The 11188-nt window shown below is 64.9% G+C and overlaps 1 protein-coding gene across 4 annotated transcripts in view; it reads left to right on the top strand.

Moving 5' to 3' along the window:
• NFATC1 (nuclear factor of activated T cells 1) overlaps positions 1–10395 on the top strand; it is a 74749-nt gene extending 64354 nt beyond the window's left edge. For all 4 annotated transcript variants that reach the window (XM_045849689.1, XM_045849691.1, XM_045849692.1 and 1 more), the window contains one exon: positions 8573–10395. In XM_045849689.1, coding sequence (XP_045705645.1) covers positions 8573–8622 — 50 coding nt within the window. In that variant the 3' untranslated portion in view covers positions 8623–10395. The remainder of the gene's footprint in view (positions 1–8572) is intronic.
• Positions 10396–11188: the final 793 nt, after the last annotated feature.

Below are 11188 nucleotides of genomic sequence, written 5' to 3' on the forward strand. Positions count from 1 at the left end.
TGGAAGAGGAGTTTAGTGATGTTGCAACTCTGCACTTTCCGAGTTCCAGGGCTGGCCGTGCCCGCGTGGCCGGGTCCCCCGTGGCCGAGGCCCCGGCCGAGGCAGCGCCTGGTGCAGGACGTGCCAGGGTGGCAGCCCAGGTGGCCGTGGTGGACCGGCCGGCCCCCGGCGGGGCTGTTGACCCAGGCCCACGGGGGAGAAGGATCAGGTGCCGACGGCAGACTTTCGAGGAGGTCGCCTCTTCTGAAGACATCAAAACCCACATGAGAGAGACCACTTCGCCTTCCTCAGCACCACCCCCCACCCCCGGGCCTCTCCCCACCCCCGGGGCCAGAGGCACTGTCCCCCCCAGAACAAAGGCGTGGGCTCCGAGCCGCCCCCCCCCCCCCCCGCACTCTCTGGTCTCTGAGTCGTGGCTCTGAGCGGCGCTCCTCGTGGGGTCCTTGTGTCCTCGGCTCACACCAACCGCAGCTCCTTCCACGAGGGCCAGCGGACACCGTGAGCACGGGCACCCCGAGGCCCACCGAAACCACAGATGGGGGGGCCGCCCCCCCCGCCCCGCCCCAGCCCGGGAGAAAGCCCCAGCTGCCCCAGGGTCGGCGGGCAGGGCCCCGGTCCAGGGCGGCCGGCGTCCGGGACCCGTCCCGGAAGCTGCTTCTCAAGGCGGGTTTGGCCCAAGAAGCTTCTGGTTTCCTGCGTCCCCCAAATTACCGTGCTCCTGGGTCACAGCGCTAACTATAGCCGAAGGTGCATTTTCTGGGAAAGTTTGGAAAGGGCTTTTTAAAATTACCTCCTAGTTCTAGGAATGAGAAAGAAAGCCTTTCCTGTTTTGTTTTGCTCCTCAGAAAGCTATTTCGGCGTCCCCTTAAAAATAGAGACATCTGCGCCTCGGGCCCCGGGAGGGGTCTCTCGGCCCCGCGTGGGGCGTGGGGCGTGGGGCGTGGGGCGGGAGGGCGGAGCCGCCGGGGGCCGGTGCGCGTGTGTCTGCGCCCTCGTCCTGGCTGCGGCCTCCGCAGGGCGCGCCCACGGGCCGGGAGGCAGCCTGGGGAGGGTCCCCCGTGTGGGCTCCGGAGGGGCTTACCAGGCTCCTTTGCTCCCCAGGCTGCTTTGGTTTGAAGGGCAGCAACGGCCTTTGAGAGAGAGGAGCTCTCCTCACGGAAAACCAGCGTTCCGGCCGGTTCCAAAACCGGGAGCCAGGAGACGACGGTGTCCTGCCGGGCTCGCGGCCTCCCGCGGGGCAGCAGGCGAACCCTGTCCACGGGTTCAAGTCCTGGTTCGGGCGTCTCCCTCCGTGGGGCCCCACAGTTGTCGGAAAGGGCGGGGGGTGCTGTGAAGTCGCGTGTAGTTAAGCCTGTGGGCACCTATGGCAACAAATACAGGTTTTCAAAAACTGGGAAATGTTTTATTTGCAAAGCATGGTCCTTAGCCATCTTCATTTTTTTCTTTTTTTTAAAGCAGGGGTAAAACAATGGCGGGGTTAACACTTGGGAACCCGATTTCTTGCCCTTTAAGCCCAAACCCAGTTCCTGAGGAGCTAGGATCAGTGTTGGAGGGAAACTCCACCTAGAAGATTCTAACCCTAACCCCCTCGGCCTCCCCGCCCCACAGCCCGGCCTCTGGCGGGGCCGCAGCACCCGGGGCCGGGCGTGGGGCCGCGGCCCTGCCTGCCTGTCACTCAGGGCCGCGTCCGCGAAGGGACCGGCCGCGCTGCTGATCCTGGGGGGCAGGCGCGAGACCCCGCCCGGGCGCCTGTCAGAGGCGCGGGAACGGGGCGCAGCGGCCCTGCCCCGCCCCGCCCCGGCCGCCATCTTGAGTCTTCGGTGGGAACCTGTGCGCCTTGTGGTTGAGCTCAGACTTTGCATTAATTTCAGACCACGGTGACTTTCACTCACGTGCCCGATAATTTTCATCTTTTTCCGACAATTAGTAAACTGAAAGTTTACCAGAAAGTGCTAGGGCGTGCACACAGGTCTTTTCTTGACAGAAGCAGGTGATTGGAGCCTTTGATGGAGCACTTCAGCAACTGCTGTGCCCTTTAGAGGGCCGGCCGGAGGCCGAGGGGGCCGCCCGCCCGCAGCCCTGCCCGCCCGCTGACATTTGCGGAGCCCGGCGGCCCCGCATCCCACCCACAGTGGCCCGGTTCCTCCCCCGACGCGGCTGCCTGCTCTGTGGCGACTGGCTCGCCTCCTGCCCTCCCTGACCCTGTCTTCACGACGGGGACAGCGCCCCTTCCCAGAGAGCTGGGCGCCAGGCCCTGGAGGCCGTGTGCTTCCCGTCCCCCAGCCCGTGGAGCCCTGATCCGTCTGTTCCTCCGGCTGCAGTGACCGAGAAGCCCCCGATTCAGAGAGCACAAAGGGGCCTCGGCCAAGCCTGTGTGGTCACGGGCGGGACCCTCGGGCCCCACCCCGCGCGGGAGCCTCGTCCCCTGGGGCCTCAGCGTCTCCCGGCAGCGCGTGCCCAGGGCGCAGGGACACCGCGCCGGGGCTTCAGAAGGACGGCCGCAGGCCCCCAGCGCCGGCCGTCGGCTCGCGCGTGTCTGAGTGATGGGCTGGAGGCTGTGCCGTGAACGCAGGCAGAACGCAGGCCTGAGGGACGTGGCAGGATCACGACCTTCAGGAGTTGGGCCTCAGAGTTCACTGGTTGCCATTCAGAAACCGTCACGTGGCCCGGGCAGCATCTGGGCCACGGGATGTCAGGCCACCGTTGAGGTCAAACCCACCCAGATACGCTCTTGGTGGTTGCTGTCACTCTGGGGGGCTGCTTTTCCTCCGGGGTCTGTTTATGCGTGAACCGTGCTCACCTAACGTCCTGTGCTTCCGGGGACCTCAGGGACACGCTCACGGTCAGGGCTGGGCTTCCTCCTCCTGCAGGTTAAAGTGACACTGTTGTCCCCTCATTCCCAGTCCCCCCACACAGAAGCACACTGTCGCTTCCTGGCGGAGAGCAGGGGGCAGGCCGGGGGTGACAAAGCCCTGGTCACCAGCCGAGGTCATGTCGCTCACTGCCCTTCTCGGAACCCAGCAGACTGCGGCTGGGGGCCTGGGTCCCAGGGCCCTGCGGGTCCCAGCCGGCCAGGAGGGGGCCTGCAGGGCGGGCAGGCGGCCACCACCAGCGCGTCCGCTCACGGTGGCCGTGTGCCCCGGTGGGAGGGCCTCCACCTGCCTTTCCCACGGGAAACCGCGACCCCGGGGCCTGGCGGCCGGGACCCCGCAGGGAGCCTTGGCGGCCTGTGGGCGATCCCCGGGCCCGAGATCCGCCCCGGGCACCGGGCTCGCTCGCCCTTTGCTTCAGAGCAGAGGAAGTGCTGACGTGCCGTGTGTGTGTGTGTGTGTGTGTGTGTTCTCACAACGCAGCGGAAAATGGGTGATCGGACAGGCCCCACGCGGTTCCTTCGGTCGCGTCCCTGTTTTCCTTTTTCACAAAAACGTGTTTGAAGAAGTGACCGAAGAGGAAATGTTTCTGGCTCCGGCAGGACACCACCTGCGCGTGTGCGGTGGCGGGTGTGGGCGGTTTGCTGTTTTGGAGAGAAGCTGCCGCCGACAAGGAGGTGATGGCTGTGCCCTCGTCCCCTCCCCCCGCAGGCCTCGCGCCTGAGGGCCGAGCGGGGGAGCCAGCGGGGACCAGACGGAGGGGACGGTGGCGCTGGACGGAGGCAGGGAGGGGCCAGCAGCAGCCCTGGGTCTGTCCACCCTCCCAGCATCAGCGGGGGGGCCCAGCCACAGCTCTCGGGCCCTGCACGACCTTCCTGGGAAGTAACGGAGAACAACTTGTGTCCGCCTGTCCGTTTGCAGCGTGGCTGGAAGCGGGCGCAGTCTGGAAGTGCGCACACCCGCCGGCTGAGCGGGTGTGGGCCGGCGGCCGTGACCGGGTCCCCAGGCCCTGGCCCCAGCCTGTGCGCCTCTCCGCCGGACCCTCCGAGGTCTCTGCGGGACGGCACTCACAGCCACGGGGCCTGCCTTCCTTCCTCGAAGGAAAGGTCCGGAGCGGAGTCTGTGCAGGCCCCTGGGCTGGAGAAGCGCTGTGCTCAGCCCGGCAGCGGGATTCCAGACCCTCAGCGGCTTCCAGAAGCCGGGAATTCAGAAACGTGGGGGAACTTCACCCGAACGCTGGGCGAGCCCACGAAACGGTGCTCAGACTCGGACGACTCCTTCCCTGTTGCGTTCTCGGCGGTCACACAGCGCCCGGGGCCGGGACCCAGAGGTGGCCCTGGACATCCCGCTGCAGCGCGCGGCTCCGCACCAGCCTTTTCAGAACCGTAACCGGAAAGAAGACACTCATGTGAAAGTGCAAACATTTCACTTCAAAAAGGACATTTCGCCTTAACTTGCACAATTTGTGAAGAGCTGAGAGATCGTGTCTTCCGAGGAAGAATGTAGTTTCTGTTTACAGATAATGTAAGTACAGGTGAAAAAAAAAAAAGCTGTACATTTTGGCTTTTGTATTTAAAAAAAAACGCGATTTCCCTTTCACTCAATTTCAGCTGTGTGTGCAGAGGTGGACTCCGGTGTGCATGACACACACATCCTGCACGCATACCCCCGATTAGAACGAGGCTTCAAACTGCCACAGAAGTTTTAGAAAAAAAAACAATAGTTTCCACCTTAGGAGCATTTTAGAGAAAAATTAAATACGAGGGAAAAAACCCTTCTCATTAAACCAAACTGTGGTGTAACAGCTCACCACATCCTGCTGAGGGACATCTGACGCGAGGCAGAGCACAGGTTCCGCTTTCGGGGCTCTGACGAGCAGCGGGGGTCACATGCTACCTGCCGTTCAAAATACCTCTGCAGAGCAGAGACCTGGGCGTCGGTGGAAAAGCTGAATAAGAAGTGGAAACTGTCAGCAGAGAGAAGGCATTGTGGGAACCCGTGGGCGGCGTCGACCCGGCCACATCAGAGAGAGAGCCACTCCCGAAATAGCCCACGTGGGGCCCGGGCGGCCGCGGACTCCTGTGGACCCGGAGCCGTGACCTCATGGAAGGGAGATAGGAAGTGGTGGCCGGGCGAGGAGTGGGGCCGGCGGGCCCCGCGCGTGGTTCTCGGCCCAGCCGCCCTGGCGAGCCCTCGGCCTTCCCCAGGCCTTCCTCGGCGGACTCTGCGTCCGTCTGTGAAACGGGAACCGTCAGGGCTCCCCCGACTGGGCCGTAGCCCGGACTGCCCCCACGGACGAGAGCGTGGCTCTGCGGGTGCCGTCCCCAGCTGTGTGGACGGCCGTGCGGGGCGCCGCCCACTGCGCAGAGTGCGGTTGTCCGTCTGGGCTTGCCGCCCCGCACGCCCAGTCCTGTGGAGGCCTCAGGGGAGGTCCTGAGGGTGTCCGTGCGTCTGCGGTAGTTCTTGAGTAAGGTCCCCAGATGTCTGCCGCGCTGTGACCCCAGCTTCATATTTCTGGGCTTGGACGGGGCAGGACCTGGTGACCCGGCCCTTCCAGCCGGCACGTCGCTGGGAGGGGGGCGGGGGCAGTTGCTCATCAGAAACCACCCGACCGCGATGACAGGCGGGGAACTTTGCTCACTCGGTGGTCCCTTCCGGCCCCCCCATCCTCCTGATGGCCCCCCGGTCCTCCTGATGGCCCCAGCGGGGCCAGACAGGAGGGCCGGCGCCGGAGTAGCCGCGCGGCGGGAACCAGGGCCCTGGACCGCTCAGGACACGCTGGGTGGTTTCTCCACTCCCACCCACTGCGAGTGCTCCCGCCAGGTTCAGGTGCCCCCGTGGGCACTAGGGGAAGCCCACTTCTGAAGTTCCTTCCCCTTTCATCTTGTCGAACAGATGTTATTTTCCTGCGGTCTGCGTAAACTTGAGGAACTAGAAGATTCTAGCTTCGTTGCTGACTGCCTCCAGCTCCGTTCTCCATCGTGATGACACCCAGGACCCCTCTCCGGGTCCCCATCATGATTGTCGCCCCCCGGACTCCCTCCCCAGAACCCATCTTCGCTGCGCCAGACTCCTCCTCGACCCCCGACACCGTTGCCCTTCAGACCCCCGATCAGTCCCCATCGTTACCCCCACTCCTCGGGGCACCCTGTCCACGCCTGTCACTACAAGCCCTCCAGCCTCCCTCCCGCCCCCAGGACCGTTACGCCGCGGTCGCCCACCACGGTCACCCCCCAGGCCGGCCAGCCGTTCCCGGTGATCACCACCCCTCTGGCCTCCCTCCGTGTTCACGCCATCGTTTCTCCCCGGACCCCCCCTTCGCCCTCGAGTTACCTCTCAGGCACCCCTCCCGTCCCCAGCCTCACCCCAACACCGAACCCCTTCGGTTCCCACAGTGAGTAAACTCCAGGTGCCTTCCCATCCCCGAATTACCTCCCCTCAGGCCTTCGTCCTCAGCCTCAGCCTCATCAGGACCACCCACCAGGGGTCCCCTCCACAAGCACCCCGCTCAGGCTCCGGCCACACCGCCGGCTCCTCGTGGTGACTCCTGTTCCTGGCCCCCCCTCCAGCGCACGCCCCTCCCTGCCCGGCTTCCGCCCGAGTCCCCATTCCGACGGCCCCTCGGGCTGCCTTCCGCCGCGATGGCCTCTGGGGACCCTGGTCCGTCCGACCGTTGTGACCCATGGGCCTCCCTCTGCTTCCCGCTGTCACTTCGCCTTGCACCCCACTCTGCGCTGCACCGCGGACCAGACCTCGCTTTCATTCCCATCATCGTTCTCCTCCCGTCTCCCTCCTTTTACCCACCCCCACTTCACCCCAACCTTTCTCTGCTGTCCGTCCATCATCGTCAGCCTAAAGCCTCCCTCCTGCTCTCCGTCACCCTTAGGTTGCAGGAGGGCTGACCGCGCGGTTGCCCCCCCCCGGGCCCACCCCTGCTGTGCCCGCCCGAGCCTGAGGGTCGGCTGTGGGAGTCGGGGGACGGTGGCCAGGGAGGCGGCGGTGGGGCGCCCGGGGACGGCTGCGGAGGCAGAGGCGGGGCGCTGTGCGGTGCAGGGGCAGTCACCAGCCTCCATCCCCGCGGTCCCCACGGTCCCCGCGCCCGGGGACGACTCTGTCTGCCCCCAGGCTCTGTCCCCCTGAGAGCGGTCCACCCGCCGGCTCGGGGCAAGGCGCCCTGGGTGCAGGGAGCCTTTCACTCTCCAAGACGTGACGTTGTAGAAACGCAGGATTTCTGACTTTTTTGCTGTTAAAATGGTCTTTGATGTGGCCACGTTCTGCCACACACAACCCGTTCTCGTGCCTCGTGAACGAGCGAGAGTGTAACCGGTGGGATGGGGGGGGAGGGTGCCCTCCCCGCGTGTCCCCGGCGCCCGCCTGTGCGTCCGGAGGCAGCGCGGCCCGAGGTCTGGGGCGGCAGACGTGGGGAGGACGAGGGAGAACGCAGCTGGGGCTGGTGGTGAGGGCACCGTCCGGGGCCGTCGGCGGGGAGAGCCGCCTGCCCGCCGCCGAGGGGCCGCCCGGTGCTCACTCCCGAGCAGGCGCCGCCCTGAGGCCCGGTCTGGGCCCCGGGCGCCGTCACGCCCCCTGGCCACTGTGAGGAGCCCCCAGAGGAGGGAGAGTCCCCCCAGCCACCCCTTCGCCACCTGCGGGGAAGGTGGCTGCGTGTCAGGTGACTGTACGTCACGCCCATGTCCTCTGCAGGCGGGAGGGCTGGTGGGCAGCGGGCCGGGGCAGCGGGCGGACGCTGCGGCCCTGGGTCCGGGCCAGGCCGCACCTTCGGGAAGAGCCGGGGTTCGGGGACGGCAGCTCGGGCTCCGACTGTGAACTGGTGCCAGGGAGCTGTGTTATCAGGTCCCATGACACAGTTCCTGGCTCCCCCGACTGCGTTTTATTATTGTTGCCCTTGAAAGCAGTGGGGGGGCGGGTGTTGAAAGGGAATTTAGGGAAGGGAGTGGGGGCGACGGAGTGCGCGCCGGCTGACTGCTCCGGAAGCCGCCCCCGGGCGGGCCGGGGCCTTCGCAGAGACGTGCGGCGTTTATCTGGGCGGCAGAGGGCGGCCCGGCCGTTCCGTGACGCGAGCCCGCGCTCCCCACCTCCGAATTCCGTCAGGAAAGGGACCGTGGGGACGCCTCCCGGGTGACATTTCCCCTATCTGGATGCCCATCGGGGACGGAGGGAGGGGGCACTGTGCAGCCGCTCACGGTGGCCTTTGCTCATTTCCTCCCCGGCTGCCAAAAATCACAGGCCGACAGCGGCCGCGGAAACAGAGACGAAGGAAGAGCTGTGACCGAGGGGCAGTCGCTGGGGGGGGGCTCCCGGGGGGCTTCCTTCCATGGGGGTGCCAGCTGCTGGTTGTGGGACCCCACACACGGCGCAGCGGTGCTCCCCTGCCTGGAGAAGATGCACCCAGGACCCCGGGGGAGCCCCCGGGGGAGCCCCAGGACGGCGGGGGCCGGCTCCCAGTCGTGTTGCTGGCCAGGGCAGCGACTGCATGGCCGCCGGCGCCTCAGGCACAGCGGCCGCCGCGCCGCTGGCTCAGGACGCCCCGAGGACTTGGCTGGAGGCAGGAAGGAAGCTGGTTCCCTTCACAGGCCACGTGCAACGTCCTGAAGGCACGGCCGGCGGAGCTTCTGGTTGCTTACCTGCAGTTCTGTGCAGAGCCGTGCTTCCCTAACGCTGTCCCTGTGTTTGTTTTCTTGCAGTAAACGAAATCATACGGAACGACCTCTCCAGCACCCACACCCACTCGTAGCTGCCGGCGTGGGAACCCACTCGGGGGCTGCGTGGTGTCAGCCCCGCGAGTGGCAGCGGAGGTTCAGCGTGCAGACTTGGGACTGAGTAAACTGAACCGCGTGGCACCACTCGGGACTCCTGACTCGCCGGAGATTCGTTACATGTACAGAGAAGGAGCCCTTGATCGGAAAGGCAGGATGGGAAGAAGGAAGGGGGGAAAAAGGAAGGATGGATGGAAGGAAGGAAGGAAGGAAGGACCACTCCGTCTTCCGGAGGAAATGTCACCTCAAGAAGGAAGTAAAGGGGTGCGGTGGGGTGACCGCAGGAGGCAGAGCCCGACGCCACTGCACCCGGCGGCGCCCTGGATTTCGGTGCTGGAAGTGCCTTACTTAACCCCCAGCCACGGCATCTGGGCGTCGTAGGACTAAGCATTAAACTTGCTACCAGAGAAGTATTCGTAGGAGCAAAGCTATGAAAACAGTTTGTCACGAGGCTTCATCAGACTTCGTATAGACGAAGAGGAGACTCTGGCGTCGGGGGGAAAACCTAACACGGCTCCTACGTTTTTCCGACTTCTCCTGGGCGGCTGCGATGTGCGATTCCGTGGCCTCACTCAGTGCGTTTTAGACATCTCCCAGTGTGTCATCTCAGCTCCCCGCCGTCTTCCCCTCCCTGGCGTCACTGAAGCCATAGGACTGTCCATCGTAGCATGCTGGAGTTTTGTTTTTTAGCCGGGCTTTGAACCTAGCACAAGTAGATCGACTAGCACGAGATAGGTTCCTGGACAAGAAAAGAAGTCTGTCCGTCACAGGGCAGGTGCTGCGTTTGCATGAGTGTACATATATAGACACGTATTTATGTAGAAACAGTAACAGGTGGTCTCTGGTCTTCGCCCAGCGAGGGCTCCCGAGCCAGCAGTAAGCAGCCTCCATCTGGGGAGGCCCAGCGGGGCCCAGACCCGGCGCTGCAGCGGTTTTCCAGGGCCCGGCCCCCACCCCCCCGCCCCCGGACAGGTCTGCGGGTCTCGTCTCGTGCAGATGACCGAGCACTTCGGAAGCGGAAGGAGGTGTGCTCAGAGCACCCGTGTCCCCAGATGGCGAAAAGGGACAGTGACTGTAAATAGCATTACAGAGGGAGTGTAATATATGTGTGCAGCTGTAAGATGATTATTTCACAGAAGCCTTATAACTCTGCTTCGTGTAAGGAAACGGTTCCCAAAAAGCGACGTTTCAACGTGCGGCGACTGGAGTGGGTTTCAGATGAGCTCCTGTTAACAGGTAGGGTAGTGTAGGCTTTACTGCTGCATTTTGTACCATTAACAGCTTAGTTCACATAACCAAAAAAAGCATGGTTGAGTTGAAACACGTGTAACCCGATCCTCGTGCCTTAGGAGGTCACGCCCCCTCCTGGAGCCGGCCTGAACTGCAGCCGCGGGTGCAGGTCCTTGGGTGAGAGAGCTCGCCGGCTGGAGGAAGCATTCTAAAAATGTTCTTCTGGGTGACTGTGTCTTACTTTTTCAACTCACAGAAAAGAAACAAAACCCTGAAAGCCATACTGTCACTTTTGCACGCAGCTGTGAAGAGCGGAAGCCGCAGGGCTGCGGACACAGACAGCCCCGCTCCCCACGGGCGCCCCTCCCGCCCGCGACCCCAGCGCCCGCCGTGCGTCTCCAGCCCTCGACTTGCATGAACGTTTCCGACGGACGCCCCGTGGGAAGGCAATGCGTGACGTTTGCGTCGGCTCTCTCTGTAGTTAGGAACTAGATGCAATAAAGCAGCACTCGCTTGCCGGACGCTCTGGGCTGGGAGTGAGTCATTCCCGCGGGGACGGGCGGCCGGGGCGGGAGGCCAGCCTGCCGCTGCAGGGACTCGCGCCCGGGAGAGGCGCTTTGGGGGGCGCCGCTGCGCTGACACGACCGCCGGCCCGGAGGTGGGGCGTCTTCCGTCCGCGTTCCAGGGGAGCCCGTGGCGGACGTGGGCGGGCGGCGGGGCCAGCTGCCGCGAGCGCAGCACCCAGGCCCGCGGGGGCGGAGCACGCGCCGGTGCCAAATACCTCTGCTCCGAGGGGCCGGCGTGCACCCCTCCTCGGGTAAACACATCTCCTTCCCCTCGCTCCCGAAGCCGCGCCCCTCCCTCCCGAAGCCGCGCCCCTCCCTCCCGAATCTCCCGTTGGGCGCTGCTGGGGGGAGATGTTCCCGGTCCCTCGTAAGCCAAGTGTGAAACCTAGGACTGCCGGCAAATACCGCCCTGAGTTGTCAGAAACAGTGTTTCCATTCAGGGCGTGGCTAACGCAGGCATTCCCGCGTCCTTTGCCCAGAGGTTTGCAGAGTGGGACCGGTCCTGGGGGACCCTCAGTGTTCCCAGACACCGCGTCTGTCCGGCAGGTTTCTGCGCTGTGCCTGGAGGGGGCCACACAGCCCCCTGGGACGAGGGCGTCGCACAGGAGGGTTTGGTGGTCCCTGGGGGGGAGAGGACCCGGGTGCTCACAAGCCCTGAGACACGGCCGCGTCACAGACTTGGAAGGCCGGGCCCCAAAGGGCACCCGCGAGCCCCGATACAGAGGGACCTGGAGCCCCGCGGCCCCTG

The sequence above is a fragment of the Phyllostomus hastatus genome, unplaced genomic scaffold (genome assembly GCF_019186645.2).
Source record: "Phyllostomus hastatus isolate PE091 unplaced genomic scaffold, TTU_PhHast_1.1 phas_contig_80, whole genome shotgun sequence".
In the NCBI taxonomy this organism is placed as follows: domain Eukaryota; kingdom Metazoa; phylum Chordata; class Mammalia; order Chiroptera; family Phyllostomidae; genus Phyllostomus; species Phyllostomus hastatus.